This window comes from Argopecten irradians, chromosome 1 (assembly GCF_041381155.1).
Source record: "Argopecten irradians isolate NY chromosome 1, Ai_NY, whole genome shotgun sequence".
Classification (NCBI taxonomy): domain Eukaryota; kingdom Metazoa; phylum Mollusca; class Bivalvia; order Pectinida; family Pectinidae; genus Argopecten; species Argopecten irradians.
Genome location: NC_091134.1, coordinates 39,570,483 through 39,589,285, shown reverse-complemented (window position 1 = coordinate 39,589,285; position 18,803 = coordinate 39,570,483). Strand labels below are relative to the sequence as shown.

Sequence of the window (18,803 nt, the reverse complement as noted above, 5' to 3'; positions counted from 1 at the left end):
TTGAAATTATTATAGGCCAAACTTCTCAGTAGAAAACCTTTTAACCCAGAGATGGAGAGTCAGTAGTAGAACTGTAAACCACTTGGCCTCTATAGCCTCCCTTAACTCGGGTGTAAAAGCCTGTGACTTGCTTTAACTGTTGTATATGGTATGAACAGACGTTCAATCAAAAGGAAACATAGAAAACTAACAAAGATTTCTGTATATTCACATGGTTTAATCATGTCATTGTACAGCTTGTACACAAGTAAACATCAACCGCTCTGTCATAACATGTACATTACCATGAAAATCATTCAATGTACATTTCCATGACAACCAAACATACAATGTACATTTCCATGACAACCAAACATACAATGTACATTTCAATGATATAACCAAACATACAATGTACATTTCCATGACAACCAATCATCAAAATCACATTATCATATAAACAAATCATAATACAAGAATGTATTTACATTACAATGTAAAACTAATCACATGCTTACATTTCCATGACAAACAATGTTACTATGGTAACACTATTGGATTGACATGGATACTTATCATGATAATTATATTACCATGCTGACAAGCATACCATAAATGACTGTAAAGTTTAAAGTGAAAATCTTGCTATTGTTTATTTTAGTTGGAATAGACTTTCAGCCTTGTAATGCTGAAGATTAGCATGAGAGTTTTGAGACTCAAAGTGAAAGTGAATATCGTAATGTAAATCAAACTTCATTTCCTGTATGTGATTGAATCAAGCAAATCTGAACCAATAGTAAATCATGGAAATTGAATTTTTATCCAAAAACTAAAACCAGTTGACAACAATACTGAAGTATTATCCAGGTATGAGGATCATTGAACTGAGGCTTATTTAAGTTTTTCCTTTGCTAATCAGAATTGACACCAAATTTTTGTTGCTGAAGCTTCAACACAGATATCCTTACTTGTCTTTTAATTCTTGCAAAGGGAAGTAACTCAACTCTTATACATATTGTGAATCAAAGATTTAAATTAGTCATAAAATATTGTTTGTGTTTATAAGTATGAAACCTAGATTACTTTACACAAAAATCAATAACGATGTCATATATTTATTGCAGATTTTTTTAGACAAAGCGGTTGATCTAAGGGAGGTAATTAGGTTATATTAATGAAGGAAATATCCAAGATGTTTGGTGTTAGTGGTAAAAACACATTTTATATCGGGGACATGAATGTACACAATGATTCATGTAAAAATTTACTAAAAAATCACCACATTCTCAAGGTCGACACCTCAAGGTCATTTATAAAACATGTACATACCCATTATAAATTGCATCATAGAAATCAGCATTTAATCATAATGATTTGTGATCATCATTAATACCAATGGATGAGAAAAAAAAAAAATCATTTTCCTCTCTTCATCAACATGGACAACTTGCGCCATACAATACTTGTATAATAGACTCCAATTATACAATGAGGAAATGATTTTAATTCTAAAATAGGAAGATTGAATTAAAAAAAAATCCAAATTAAAGAAAAATCCATGATGCTGCCACTGGCTTTCTATAGAAGTACTAAAGGTCAAGTTTCGAAAGTGGAAGAAAGTAGGAGTACACAAAGAAAAAACATCAACCCCCTGTCAGCAACTGTCATAAGTGCATGGCATTCAAACTCCTAGAGGTGGACTATGTTATTGAAAATAATTTTGTTATGATATTTTTTTCACCGTGGCAATACAGATCTATGGGGGAAATATATATACATATATATATACGGGAACCATCGCAACTAAAGTCAATGCCAACCGTGGTGACCCTATAAGTTTGAGCGGGTACAAATGTTAGGTCCAACAATTTGTCATTGTAATGGTGACAGAGCAATAGATATGAGTTAGATCTCTATACTGAACTGTGAGTTATTGAAACTGACATCTAGGTTAAACTGCACAAAAGATGTACTTTTGTCAGGTATCATGTCTCTAATTTTCTAGTTGTTACAGAGAGAATTCAATTTGACCTCAACACTGAAGGTAATCAATATGTTAATTTTAACAGAGGTTATATGAGGCAATACTAATGTTTACTTCAAAGTGCAATAATTATTTTTGTGATTGACAACTTCAAATTTTATTATTGTGATACTAATGGTAAAGTATTTGATCCAATAAGCGCCCATGTCCCTATTAGCGCCCCTCCCCCTTTTGATTCCTCAATTTCAATTGCACAGGCATAAATTAAGACTTAAACTATCAAAATTGTATAGGTTTGCACTTAGTGTTTGCAATAATTTCGTCTTAGTAAGCATCTGTTAATTTTTCAATTTTCTAAACGCCCTGGGCGCATAAATACGGTAACTCTTTTATCTGTGTGTACTTAAGGTATTTTACTTTAAGAAAAACAGACTTTATTGAATTATCCATGATCCATCTAACAACAGATATCTAATTCACACTCTTATATAATTACCTCTAACTAATTATATATAATTAAACTTTAGAAGTGAGCAACTATTGACTCAGCATTATATAAACATTAAGCTTTAGCTCATCTATTAACTTTAATTAATCATTGGCTTACTAATGACTCATCTTTAATTAATCATTGGCTTACTAATGACTCATCTTTAATTAATCATTGGCTTACTAATGACTCATCTTTAATTAATCATTGGCTTACTAAGGACTCATCTTTAATTAATCATTGGCTTACTAATGACTCATCTTTAATTCATCATTTGCTCATATTGACTCCATTTTAATCCATCTTAGCTCAATTAATGCATCAGATTCATCATTTACTCATTATATGACTCCACTTTAATTCATATTTGATTAAATGTTAACCCATTTTTAGCTCACCACAGACTCGTTTTCACAGAAACATTGACTCACTATCAAACTGGATTCCAATTGTGGAAGGCTAGTGGCAGAATATCAGACACCTTAACTACTTTGTCATTGCTGCTCCCAAGCTTTACAGAATATCACCAGTGATAATTTATTTGGAAGACATATTGACTATTGATTAATTGTCTAATAAATCTCCCTGTCAATTAAGACAAAATACTGATATTAAGTACATTGTATGTTTTATAAATCTGAAGTAATTATAATTTAGGAATGGAATCCTTACAAGTTTAGATCTCTGAACAAAGCTGTAAGCAAAATGATTTTCACAATAATAGTTCTGAATTAATCATTGATACAGATACTGTGATTGATCTAATTTTAGAATTATGGATGGCCCAAATATTGAAAATTGACTATCAAAGTATAACCAATTTTGGCCTGAAAAAATAGGTACAATTTATTCATCATCAACAAAGGTACATAACTCTCCTCCAAAAGAAACATTATGTGGGCTCATTAAATAAAACCATTAAAATGTTGAATTATTCACTTATAAATTGGCCCCTATGGATCTACAAATGTAAAAACAACTAGTAGTGAATTATGAAGTCATGGCACTTAAACGAATTATAAATGAATACATGCTATTTGACCATGTTTATAAATGAAAATGAGATTGGAAATTATCAAAAATTTGTGATATTGCCACACATGTTTTCAATGCAATACAATGTGAAAAAGACAAAATACAAAACTAATACAAAAAGTTGATTTGTTTTCCAAGTTGAATGACATTCTCACATCAAATCTAATCAGCATTCATGTGTACTTGGATTCATATCAATTTGTTGACTTAAAATAGATTAATTTCTTCCAATCTGCAGAACTTTCCATTACAACCATGGAAATGGTCTTCATGATGAAACATATTTACATGTTCATGGTTGAACCTTGTTACCATGATGGGTCACAGCAAAACTGTGAGAAATTCACATTCAGTTCAATCTTAACAAAGTTCAACTCTGTTTCAAAAGTGAATGGTGATAAGGAAGAAATGTCAATATAACATCAATCTGATTGAAATACAGATCAAATCCCTTCAATAGAGGATCTGACAACATCCCTTTAGGTGTCATGTTCAGATGACCTTTGTACCATGTGTATTTCTGATCAAATGCATTTTCTACACATTGCTACATCAATTGACAACGCCATTTCGTCCAAGTATGCATATACAATTAGCTTTATTGTGCCGTTTGGGCAAATTCTGACAGCTTTTTCAAATAATTTCATCCCCTTACAGTCACATTCAAGATTCTGGCAGCAGCTATTTAATTGGCCATTTTCAAAGGTCACCTGGACATGAACCCTAATGGGATATTGTCAGATCCTCTTATCCAACACAGTGATCATAAGGATCTGAATTTTTAATCAGATTGTTTCAACATTTATACTAAATAAACAAGTTCAAACATCATCTCCAATTGTTAATGCTCTTATAAAACAGCATCTCAAATAATTAAAAGATATTTTCGAATCAAATTTATGTTTTAAATATGAAATTTTAAAACAATTTGAGAAATAGATTAAGTTTCATACAAAAGTTGAAATCATGACACATGAAAAGTTCAAGATGAAATGATACATTGATCTGAAGGTCAAACGATCAAGGTGAAGGTCGATTTTAAACAAATAACTCTGTTTCCCTGTCTTCATTAATTACAATACACAACTGCAAAGATAATGACTTTTTAACAAAGATCACCTTGACACTAATAATCTTTCACTTACTTTTTGTTTAATGAGGAATAAAAGTCTTAACAATAAAGTAGAATCATACTATATATTATCAGCAAATTGACTAGTGTGTGTTATAATGCAAATACTGTCATCTTGTCTTTGTGTTGTAATTAATTTTGGGCCCATCCCTATGAACTAGTCATTATTCCGTGCTTGCATTGAGATGAAATTTTCTTTGAATTCTGGATTGTGGACATTATATAAATCAAAGGTACAATTTAGGTGTTGTAGTAAATATACTGGTACCATAAGTAGAAAATTTAATTAATTAAATCGTTAGAAGTTATCAATATGAATTATGCAGGAGCTAAGTATTATGATAAAATGTATTTTCTTTCATCATGAGTATAAATTTGTGTGTAAAAATAACGAATCACAAAAAACATCTGATATCTCAGAAACATGTATTTCTTGACACACTCAAGAGTTTTATGGTAGACCAGAAGTTTCTAGCTACAGGACACAGGACGAGTAATTTGTACATATCAATATAGTTTTAACTCATTCACCCCTGAAATTTAATAATGAGCCGTTCCAGCCTTATGATAAGGATAGTTCATTATTGCGTTCAGGGGTGGATGAATTATATGATACGTAATGGATGGACAGATGATATATGTAAAGATGAGCACTAGTTTGACGGTGGAGGACAATCTATGAAGCACATATACATGCTATGTACAGCCTCAACCAACATCATTCTGTAGTCATTCACACAATAGTTAAACTATCAAATGTACATAACCAAATAAAAACAAAATATCTACAATATTATACAGGTAAATATATTAACAATTATTCTCTGCAGATTCATAAATAAATTCTTGGAATATATCACAAAGTTCAGAAGCTGTGTCAAAATTATAATTCCCTCAGATTGACATTACAAAAATTGTCACCAGAGGAATTATAACCCTTCACAGTGTCTGGGTCTATGAATTATCCCATATAAATACTGAATGATCCCAAATATGGAAAAAAAAGCTTGGAATACTAAACCCCCTGGAACAATATGAACTATCTATTTGCGTTGTATTTGGTTTGACGTATAAAAATAAGCCTTCGCTACACTATGGAGACTTTCTGTATTCGAGGAGCACGGTTATTAGTCCGATTAGCATTTGAAAAGTTAGGCGTCTGATTTGGAGTACCCCCTTGTACTGGTGTCCCTGGGTTGACTGGGGGAGTACCCGGTGTACCCGGGTTAGATGATTTTGATATTTGATTAGCTGTATGACTAGGTGTTTGATGGGGTGATGTCACTATAGTTGTCCGTCCATCATTTTGGTCCATAGTTAAAAGACGGTCTGTTGTATTACACGATGAAGCTGCGGCCACATACCGCACTTCCACATGGTCGTTCGCCGGAGGTTTACGATCCGGCCGAAATTTACGACGGTGGTAAAGTCCACAAATGACTAGAATGATGCAAAAAAATGAAGAAATTGAGGCTCCGATGGCAATGTGGAGTATTTCAAACTTGCCGACGGCAGGACCTGTGAAGACAGAAATAAGATGTTAAATTAATTAGTAAGCGTATCTGTGATGGCGAATGTCTGACAGTTACATCAAGCTGTCATTACAATTACGTCATATAAATTAGTAATTTATCACATGACGTCACAACGCCACACTCTATTTACCACTGACGGGTTTATGTCGTACACAAACAGCGGTATGTTGTAAATGGTGTTTAGCAGACAAAGTCCATCTTAGGAGAAGTCCGTCTTCATTGAATTACCAGAATTCTACAACACAGATGATTTCTACAACCACCCAAGCTAGGCACCAATAAAAGCTACACTTACATCCAATTAGTAGGGAGACAATCAATTAACTTACACTATAGAATCAGTCGTCTTGTCTAATACAATAAGGTGTTTCCATAGCTACGAGGTGATAAAAATATTTCACATCAGATCAATGGACCATATTGTCAATTTTTATATCATTTATAATGAGGAAATGAGCCAGAAGTTCGGAAATGAGTATCACTGGTATTTATCTTGTTTCCAAAACCTTATACAAACACTGTCGTGTACATGTATGTAATTTCAAGAGTGTTAGTAATTCTGAATTAAACATATATTCAATCTATGATTCATTGATTTTGTAGATATAAATAAGTTAGTAATTTTGTTACTTTAGATATGAACACAACACTAAAATCTCGCTTTACAGATACATAAGGAACTAAACATTCCAGACTACAATCGGCTCTCTAACAGACAGGAGACGATTCCTTAACAGACATGGACTGGTTCTCATACAGACAAACACAAACAATTCTCCCAGGACAATGAACAACAACAAACAACCCATACAACACACTGTAGGCTAGAACAGACCTCTAACATTGCTGGCTACACAGAAAAAAATACCACATTTGGTTAAAAGAGAAATTAAATTTGTGGCGGCTTTCAGTCTAATCTCTATCCCCAGGACACGTGAAGCTGGAAACTCTGATCAGCTAACGTGTCCATCCGTATGATTTGCATCATCACTTGCGAGTCATCGCACTATCAGGTCGTTTCATATATTTCAAGGTCAAATGCATTTGTCCCCATGAGAATGTAATCTGGATCTTATCTGCGGAACGGTAAATGGGATACTGTCACATTCTTTGTGTCTAGCCTAGGGGAGGATGCAGATCTGCACATGTCCTTGTTTCTAGGAAAATCTGCTTAGGTATACCCCTGACCTTTGGTGACCTTATGCCGCCCTTAACTCTCGTGATACACTGAAATGTCACGGTGTCGTGGGGGATATCACGTTTATATAGTGGGATGGAGATATAACATTGTAGACTATTATTGAAACATGTCTAGAGTAAGGCCACCGTATGTTATTCTGCAGAATCAGACTAGATTTCCCATGTAGGGTATCAAAGAGAATCCATCCGTCATGATTTGATCACAACCTAGACATTTTTCAGGCATCACCAGCTGTGCCATTACATAATCGGATCTGCTGACTGCATGGCTTCAGAGATGGTGGGGGGGGGGGGGGGGGGCAAAAACTACATGTTTTATTCCAGGACGATGGATTTTAATTTTAATAAATGAAATAATCATCCAAATATGGTGAAACCTGACTTCACCAATTCTGTATAGAAGTCAATGTGTATGGAAGTAAAATGACTTTGTATACACACAGTGACAGGCAACTATCTTCTCATTCTCACGAAAATAGTGTGAATGATGCTGTGTTAGGTAAGGTCAGGTTTCATTAAAGTTACAATTTTGTCAAATCCAATGTGTTCTTCATATGCTGTTGTGACTAAATGATGAAAGTGAAAATTTTATGACTATAGTCCTATGTCTCTGTTATCACAAGTATGTACTCCAAGTGGGGCAGTGATTTTACTCTGGATCTCCCACTTCTACACCTGCCATATGTCCTCAAATGACCCTGGCTGTTAATACATGTAAGTTGTTAAAATAAAGCATTATCCAATTTCAGCATTGCAGATTCAGTTGGAAAGATAAATAAATAGTTAAATGTTTATTTTAGTTACACCTGACTGTATTGTTAGTCTCAGACATATACAACTCACTTTATTTGTAAGTTTTAGTTTATGATGAAGACATATATTTCACAGAGTTTGAGTCAATGATTGTATATAATAAACTGCATAATATTATAATAAATAACATTTTTAGTTAATGATATAGTATATATGCATCATAATACTAGTCTATAACAGGGCTGGTTTATAATGTTAGTGTATGTACATATAACAGGGAGGGTTTATAGTTATATATACCTTATACTAGAGTCTATGAAACTTGGATCTTGCATATAAATAATATAGTGTGTTAGTCTATCAAAGGGCTGGTTCATAACATTAGTCTATGTACATATTACATGGCTGGTTTATGATTACATGTACGAGAGTGTTAGTCCATGAAACTAGACGATAACATGGTATTAGTCTATCACAGGGCTGGTGCATATCATTAGTCTACGTACATATATACAGCAGTGTTAGTCTATGATTACTACACTGTAATGTTAAGCTATGACTTTATATATATGTATGTAACACAGTGTTAGTCTATGACTTTATATGTATATATACCACAGTGTTAGTCTATGACTTTATATGTATATATAACACAGTGTTAGTCTATGACTGTATATATGTATAACACAGTTATAACACAGTGTTAGTCTATGACTTTATATGTATATATAACACAGTGTTAGTCTATGACTTTATATGTATATATAACACAGTGTTAGTCTATGACTTTATATGTATTTATAACACAGTGTTAGTCTATGACTTTATATGTATTTATAACACAGTGTTAGTCTATGACTTTATATGTATATATAACACAGTGTTAGTCTATGACTTTATATGTATATATAACACAGTGTTAGTCTATGACTGTATACTATGTATAACACAGTTATAACACAGTGTTAGTCTATGACTTTATATGTATATATAACACAGTGTTAGTCTATGACTTTATATGTATATATAACACAGTGTTAGTCTATGACTGTATATATGTATAACACAGTTATAACACAGTGTTAGTCTATGACTTTATATGTATATATAACACAGTGTTAGTCTATGACTTTATATGTATATATAACACAGTGTTAGTCTATGACTTTATATGTATTTATAACACAGTGTTAGTCTATGACTTTATATGTATTTATAACACAGTGTTAGTCTATGACTTTATATGTATATATAACACAGTGTTAGTCTATGACTTTATATGTATTTATAACACAGTGTTAGTCTATGACTTTATATGTATATATAACACAGTGTTAGTCTATGACTTTATATGTATTTATAACACAGTGTTAGTCTATGACTTTATATATGTATATATAACACAGTGTTAGTCTATGACTTTATATGTATTTATAACACAGTGTTAGTCTATGACTTTATATGTATATATAACACAGTGTTAGTCTATGACTTTATATGTATTTATAACACAGTGTTAGTCTATGACTTTATATATATGTATGTAACACAGTGTTAGTCTATGACTTTATATGTATTTATAACACAGTGTTAGTCTATGACTTTATATATATGTATGTAACACAGTGTTAGTCTATGACTTTATATGTATATATAACACAGTGTTAGTCTATGACTTTATATGTATATATAACATAGTGTTAGTCTATGACTTTATATGTATATATAACATAGTGTTAGTCTATGACTGTATATATGTATAACAGTGTTAGTCTATGAGTGGATACACTGTAGTACCAGATGTTAATGTGTTATGATCTGGTAGTAGAACTACTGGAGAGACATTGGACAGACATAGGAAGGACAGACTGTCCACAGACTACGTACCAGACGACGAGGCCTGTTCCTCGGTCTCAGGGTTACCTGGTAACACCAATATACCTATTCAGTCAGCCAATCATTGTAAAGTTTATAAATCGCATTATTTCTCAATTCATGGATGTGTAAAGTGAGAATAAAAAAAGAAAAAAAAAAACTCCAACGACTTGCCCAAGAATCGAACCTTGGACCTCCAACTGGTTTCCAGAATTTAAATAGCTATTTCAGCTAACTTACCACCTGTTTTTAACCCAGTCCAATACCTCTACAGTTACACAAGGTTCCAGAGACCCTTCTGTTACATAACACTTTTGTAAAGAGGCGTAAAATGTCTTTATCTTGCATAATATTCATAGATTTTTGAAGAGCATTAACTATGTTAAGAAGGCCTTTATAATCGTTTTGGACAAAGCTGAAATCTTCTAAGTTAATTTATAACTAAAATCTACTGAACTTATTATTTATGTATAGTTTTATCTCCATCAGGATCGCTCGACCTATGGAACAAGAGGTCCCTGTCTTCTCCATTTTGAATTATGGGTAACCCTGCCTTAATCTGTATCTACTGAAACAGTGAATGACATGCATACAGCATTTCCAAAAACTTAATTTTGTTCTATGTGGGAGATTTATGATTCTTTATGTCAATAAATAGAAACAAAAGAAAACCTCAGAGTGAACACGGCCAACACTAGGAAGGCCGTCACTGCAATGTTAGCGGGTTCAAACACATTTCTATGGTACCTGATTCAGTTAAGGGCCAATGTTAACTTAATAAGCCACCTAATATGACATTACGGTTCATGTAAAACATATATATATAGCCCAGTTATGCCAAAGGTCAAATCCGTAAAGACAAATTAAAGAATACACTGAGTCTCGAGGTATTATGGAAAGACTGATGGTCAATGAAATTATATATAAACCCTATAATTTAAGCATAGTATTCTATAATGAAGGTCAAACATCCTCTCTAAACCTTATTATTGAACTCGGCATGGTCGGAGAGTACTGGTCAAAGATGGTTGTGGCAGCTAAATCATGTAAGAGAAATCTTAAACCTTGGTTATGTGAAGATCAAAGTTTCCATTACGCCCGAGTTTCTACCTGCAGATCAATGCCCTCTACTAAACCTTTGTGCTCCCAAGAAAGTCAAAACCATCCATGTGTGAGTCAGGTAAAGACCTAATGTAAAGCCTACATGTTCTAGTGAAGCCTAACATAATGGTTACATGGTGCCTTAAAAGTCCAATACTAACAATACTTTTGGTGTCTCACAGTAGTCTGGGTAGTTTGATAGTCAGGTTAAACACTTAATCAAAGCTTAATATTATAAAAGTCCCATAATGAAGTTGCTTTCACTACCAAGATCACAGCCCAAATTTTTTTTCCCATGAAGTCCAGCACCAAAAATAACGGCAGACATTGAACCTCTATTGGCTCGTGAACGTCTTGATTTGATCCTTGGTTAGGTACCACATTCAAAGAAAAACCTAAAATCAAATCTCTCTCTCTCTCTCTATATATATATACAGGTCAAAGTCCTGTTATAACTTTATTATTGTCACTTTATGAAGTTTCATATCACTTCTTGTAAAACTAAGATTATAAATGCTTTATAAATCAAGAGGCCACAGACACACACTCCAGTGCTAAAGGTACAACCAAAATCATATAGAATTTCTTAAAGGGTTCTGCTTTTATTTAAGAGTAATTTTTTTGAGTTGAACGAATTCCATTTACTTTCTATAAAGTTATGAAATTATTTCAGCTTTTAAGTTTTATAAATTTAATTAACAAATAAATTAAAAACACGTTTAGTTGAAACTAATTTAATTTGTCTTTATTCTAATTGAATTTATGAAATCCAAAACATGCATTTCATTTTGATTACAGAATAATATTGGAAGATTGGATGAGACTGCCTGTTACCTAACTATAATAAATGATTTATGTAGAATATGATAAGAGTGAACACGCGACGACTGTACCGTTGCCCGACGAGCTGTGAGCAATGACGGAGATTCAGAACCTGACAGGTCCTGAGATCGCTCTGTCACTTCAATCAGACAAGCCAGGATCTAAGACAAAAAATCCTTCAAGAAATTTCCAACTAAAAACTTATTGTGAATGTCTAACAGTGCAGCGGTACTTTTAATACCCACTCACGCCAGTTTTTTTTTTATAATTTCCTCATCAATTTGCAATATAGAAATATATGGAAGAGGGAAAAGCTCCACAACAAATTGGTTTGTGAGATAATATGTTTTGGATGATGTCAGCTCTTGTAATGAAAAGTGAAGACTGTAAAGACTAACTATGAAATTTGGAATCTTGTTAGTATCATTTTACCCTAATGGGAAATTAAATACAACCGAATTTAACGCAATAGAATTTCAATCTATGGAGACGAGAACAGAAAAGTCAGAAAGAAAAAAAAAAATCATCGCATCCTTATATTCGTAATTTTCCTTTTTTCAGCTTAAAGTAAGAACTACTCAATATTCCGTCATTCTATAAATATGTTTTTATTCTCTCTGTCTAACAGTAAATGATTTGTTTTATTTATTTCCAGTATACAGGTATATTTATCTTGAGACATACCTTAAATTCTCATTCAGGTTACAGCTGGTATCTCAACATTTTCAGTGTTAAATTCAATACTTTGATACTTTTTAATTACAGTGGTCTTAAGAAAACAGCGAAATCAGAACAACTTAATGGCAGTATTTAATTAATAGACAGTCCAAATTTTTCCTCATTTTATATCCTGTCCTTGTTTACTGAATTAAACCATGAAGTCTGAAAGAGCCCAATTCCAAAAACAGTAAGATGGTTTTCTCTGGTTTCCATTCACATTATATCCAGTAACAGTTATCTCAATTGACACATTTCTAATTTAAAACATAACAAGTGACCCCCATATGGGATCAGAATTGAATTGTCTCCTATGGGGACATACACTAATGCTGCGTTCGTGTGTAAGAGTTAATCAATGACTTGTTCATGAGTATCTGCATGAAGAGGTCATTAGCCACATTTTATGTGTTGGTTTATCATCCTAATGCCAAAAATAACTGACAATATCTATTGTTTTATCATTAAAATTCTATAATAAATGGGCAAAATCGTCTTGTACAACCAGAGCTCTTGTTCGTTTAAATGTTCACATTTGACACAAGATAAACTAGTTAAGTATAATTTCAGCTACAGACAAATACAGAATACACCAATCGTTAGAACTGTGTCTGCAAAGAGTGATAGAGTGAAGATTGTGGTGAAATAATAACATATTCATTCTCAAAGACCAAGACATAGGAGCTATATACTTGGTGATCTGTCACCTTCAGTCAGTCAACATTATCTATTGACAAAACAACAATTCTATCATCAAAAAATCAAATTCTTCACTTGATGTTAGATTCTGTCTCTCCAACAGTATATCTGTAGAGATATGTTAGGTGTTTTCCATATTGATTAAAATAGATGTTATTTTACACAGCAATCTCGAAGCATTTGAATACAACTTAATTTGATCATAAAATTTTAAATGAATTAAAAGTAGATATTGACACAATTTAATGTGGCACATTTAGGCTGTATACTTACATCCTGTTGTCTCATCAGAGTTGTCTCCCTTCCCACAATTTTTCATTTTATTACATTTCATTTCTGATCCAATACAGTACTTAGTTTTGCTGCATACAAAACCATAGCAGGTTCCTGAGGGAGAAAAAAGACCTTGTGTTACATCAGATTCTCATATGTAAAATCATAAATGGGTGTGTATCATAAAACAAGGGGTACATTAACTTATATGTTCATATAGGGATTGGATTGCGCTTTTATGTTAACCATGCTTGTGTGGAGCAATTCCTCTAAGAATATATTCTATGCGGCGCGTTATTGAATATATTCTTAGAGGAATTGCTCCATACAAGCATGGCTAACATAAAAGCGAAATCCAATCCCTATATTTACATTCACATGACTTTTTTTATTTATATTTCATGTAATCAAATCATCATTTGAATGTGACGTAATTATTCAATAAAAGTCGGTCAAAAGTGGGAGGAGCTTTAGAATGGGTAGAATTACTCATCTGCGACGACAAAAAGTTCAATATTTTATTGTAAAATAAACATGACAAACAAAGTCAATTTCAGAGATAATTTGATTTAATCAGATCAGAACTTTAAATATATATTCAATTTTGCTAAAATTTAATATATAGCGTAATAACATAAAAAATTTGTACACGGCCACATGTGTGAACTCGGTGACCGTTATTGTGCAGCGAGGCGAAGCTGACGCACGCTTACACACTTCAGTTTGCCGAAGTTGTCAAAACACCTATTTTCAAGTAACTCAATGTGTTTGAGATGTCGTCTGACTTGACGATATTACATCCTTGGGAGCCATGTGATTATATAATCTACGATCATATCGCCATCGATAGATGAAACAAATTCACTTGTGTTCGATGGGTACAATGTATTTGTGGTGACGCGTAACTGTCAACACGTGGATTATTAGCGGTGCATGTTTTATAATACACATGATTAAATTCTCAAAGAACAAAGACAAGAGGATATGTTTATAACTGACCTCTATCAGAGGGTCTCACGCCCGTCCACCTCAAAGACTCGATCGTAGGACGAACATAGGCACAGAGGTAATGTTTACATTTGACACTCATCATTTTTAACAAAAATGAAAGCACGTTGCCCCGGTCGGGATATTTTTCCGTTTCTTTATACAATTGTTAATTTAAAAATTGAATCATATATAAATATAAAACATGTATATATTGTTTACATTTTTCCAAAATCCTATGAAAAACAACAATATATACGTAATGTTGCGTCAAAATGTAAACAAAGCCATGTGTTTCTTTAAAAAAAAGTAGTCCTTTTACGTTGCACAGAACATTTTCATACGCAAGTTCAAAGTTCAATGTTACCATGCAGTTATGGTAAACAAAATCGGCTAGTATTAGCGTATAGTGACCAAACCTAGCAAGTGTAAATATAACTTTTTTGAATACATCAGAGATCAGAGGTACTGTCATATACTTCAACAATAGCCTTCAGCTTCAAGGCTTATAGGATTGAACTATCAATGGATTAGGTAAACGGATATTGTACAATGGCAAAGTAAGGGAGATAATACTGTCAGAATGGAATACACAATAGGATACACACAATATGTATAGAGGATGAAAGGGAAAGACAACTGAACGGACTGAAAGACAGAAGGAGCATAAGGCAAAATGAGAATGAAGGCATAAATGCATAAACCGAAAGAAAATAAAGTATGAAATATTATAAAGATGGAAGATAAAAAGAAACCGAGGTTATGGAGACAAGAAAACAGGATATGAGGTAAGGAGATATCAGAGAGTTTTTGAGAATAAGACAATGTGGAGAAATTAACAGACTTTTGATTTAAAAGAGTTAGTGACCTTTGACATTTGACCTTTGCACTTGAAAAGCAATCACCATGCATTGATGGTAAAGCAGGGGTGCATATGAAGTTTGAGGTTTAATCAGTTAAAGTTATTGCCTTGAAACCACTTTGTGATTTAATTGTTTGACTGTTGATACCCTCTGACCTTAAATAGTAACAGTGCTTTTTCAGACAGCATTAAAATGAAGAAATCGAGAGAATGGAAGTAGCAGAGCACATGATAAATAAAAGGGAAAAAGAAGAAGAAGAGGATACTCAGTAGATACTCAGTAGGTACTTACCACCTAAATCTGAATGTATCTCTGTCCAGCTTATTTCAAATCCTTTCCCCCCTAAAGATCTGCCCGATGTAAGGAATCTAAAATATACAAAATATCATGAATACAACACTTATACTTTTAACAAAATTCTACAAATTTCAATATCAACAGTGAAGTAGTTGTAGTTACAGCAATATAAAATGTAATAATAATTGTTAAAGCAATTAAGTAATATTTCTTTTGGTAGTACTTTTTAAAAACACAAGCAAACTTTAGCTCAGTTTCCTTTATACAGTAAAGAATGTTACAGAATAATCTATAGACTCTTGGAAAGTCTATTGTAGAGTATGAACTGAAGAACAAAAATTGAATGCGATGAATGATGATTGTATTAGACTGGTTGAATTGTTCTGTAACAGAGAGTGTTTTGGTAACTCACTCTAATTCCATCGTATCATCTACAGACAAATATGTAGTGTCATCAGAGAGTGTCCCACACAGCTCCATAGGAGGTGAACTGGATCCATTATATAATTTCATTACTGCATTCTGACAACCTATGCCAGCTCCAACATCTAAAAAAGTTCAACAAGGATTACAGGTGGAATTCAATCAACAGTCTTCTATCAAAAGAATGGCATATAAATAATCTGAGTGTTCAAGGATATTTCTGTAAATTCTCATGAATAATTTAATATGTTCACTTAACTGAAGAAAAAATCTCAGATTTTGAGATATCTTGACAGTTGTTATACAATATACCAGGTAAACCTGTAAACCAAATAAGGCACATGCCCACCCCTCCTCCTCACAGACACATGCCCATCCCTCCTCCTCACAGACACATGGCCTCTCTCCTACACACAGACACATGCCCACCCCTCCTCCTCACAGACACACATGCCCATCCCTCCTATTCACTGACACATGCCCACCCCTCCTCCTCACAGACACACAGGTCCACCTCTCCTACTCACAGACACATGCCCACCCCTCCTACTCACAGACACATGCCCTCCCCTCCTCCTCACAGACACATGTCCACCTCTGCTACTCACACACACATGTCCACCTCTCCTACACACAGACACATGTCCACCTCTCCTACACACAGACACATGCTCACCCCTCCTCCTCACACACACACATGTCCACCTCTCCTACTCACAGACACATGCCCACCCCTCCTCCTCACAGACACACAGGTCCACCTCTCCTACTCACAGACACATGCCCACCCCTCCTACTCACAGACACATGCCCACCCCTCCTACTCACTGACACATGCCCACCCCTCCTCCTCACAGACACATGTCCACCTCTCTTACTCACAGACACATGCCCATCCCTCCTACACACAGACACATGCCCACCCCTCCTCCTTACAGACACACAGGTCCACCTCTCCTACTCACAGACAATGTCCACCTCTCCTACTCACAGACACATGCCCACCCCTCCTCCTCACAGACACACAGGTCCACCACTCCTCCTCACAGACACATGCCCATCCCTCCTACACACACACACATACCCACCCCTCCTCCTCACAGACACACATGTCCACCTCTCCTACTCACAGACATATGCCCACCCATCCTCCTCACAGACACACAGGTCCACCACTCCTACTCACAGACACATGCCCACCCCTCCTCCTTACAGACACATGACCACCCCTCCTCCTCACAGACAAATGCCTACCCATTCCTACACACAGAAACATGGCCACCCCTCCTCCTCACACACACAGATCCACCTCTCCTACTCACAGACACATGCCCACCCCTCCTACACACAGACACATGCCCACCCCTCCTCCTCACAGACACATGTCCACCTCTCCTACTCACAGACACATGCCCACCCCTCCTACACACAGACACATCCCCACCCCTCCTCCTCACACACACATGTCCACCTCTCCTTCTCACAGACACATGGCCACCCTCCTACACACAGAAACATACCCACTCCTCCTCCTCACACACACAGGTCCACCCCTCCTACTCACAGACACATGGCCACCCCTCCTACTCACAGACACATGGCCATCCCTCCTCCTCACAGACACAAGTCCACCTCTCCTACTCACAGACGCATGCCCACCCCTCCTACACACAGACACATGCCCACCCCTCCTCCTCACACACACAGGTCCACCCTTCCTACACACAGACACATGCCCACCCCTCCTCCTCACTGATACATTGCCACCCCTCCTACTCACTGACACATGCCCACCCTCCTCCTCACTGATACATTGCCACCCCTCCTACTCACTGACACATGCCTACCCTCCTCCTCACTGATACATTGCCACCCCTCCTACTCACTGACACATGCCCACCCCTCCTCCTCACTGATACATTGCCACCCCTCCTACTCACTGACACATGCCCACCCTCCTCCTCACTGATACATTGCCACCCCTCCTACTCACTGACACATGCCCCTCCTCCTCACTGATACATTGCCACCCCTCCTACTCACTGACACATGCCCACCCTCCTCCTCACTGATACATTGCCACCCCTCCTACTCCCTGACACATGCCCACCCCTCCTCCTCATAGACATAGAAATCCCTCCACCCACATACTTGTACCATAAAACACTACCATCTATTCATTTGATTTGCTTGGTGAAACAAACTTCTATGTAACTAATAATTAAGTGAAATACAATAGGTTAAGATGGATAATGAACTCCTCCAGAATATTAGGGGTATATAATCCAATAAATACTTACAGCCAACTCCAGTCATCCTGCCCTCTATGCGGAACTCATACAAATGCACCATTATTCTGCTACTTTTCCTTTTTGCACGTATAGTCCATTTACAATACACTCTATTGGTATATTTGCCTGGAGACCCAGGACTTTTTAGTATTCCCCCTCCCCCTGAGCTGATAATACTTCGCCCACAGCCTGGAAAAGGAACGAGACAAACATTACATCATTACTTCTAAAACCTAGACTTTTAAATCCTTCTCTTTTTTACTTTTAACATAGTACATGGCCAAACCAAGTGCCCATAATTCTAAGCATCATAATGAGTCTGTCAAATTGTCCATTGATCAGTTCTT

General features: G+C 35.3%; 1 protein-coding gene across 7 annotated transcripts in view; it reads right to left on the bottom strand.

Annotated features, from left to right (window-relative positions):
* Positions 1 to 204: 204 nt before the first annotated feature.
* The window catches only part of LOC138327486 (tolloid-like protein 1), a 216,770-nt gene continuing 198,171 nt past the window's right edge, over positions 205 to 18,803 (bottom strand). For 6 of the 7 annotated variants that reach the window (XM_069273622.1, XM_069273631.1, XM_069273615.1 and 3 more), the window contains 6 exons: positions 18,466 to 18,645; positions 16,155 to 16,290; positions 15,737 to 15,813; positions 13,596 to 13,709; positions 9,996 to 10,031; positions 205 to 6,138 (listed from right to left, as the gene is read on the bottom strand). In XM_069273622.1, the coding sequence (XP_069129723.1) occupies positions 5,708 to 6,138; positions 9,996 to 10,031; positions 13,596 to 13,709; positions 15,737 to 15,813; positions 16,155 to 16,290; positions 18,466 to 18,645 (974 nt within the window). In that variant the 3' untranslated portion in view covers positions 205 to 5,707. The remainder of the gene's footprint in view (positions 6,139 to 9,995; positions 10,032 to 13,595; positions 13,710 to 15,736; positions 15,814 to 16,154; positions 16,291 to 18,465; positions 18,646 to 18,803) is intronic. The other variant, XM_069273666.1, reaches the window with a different exon arrangement.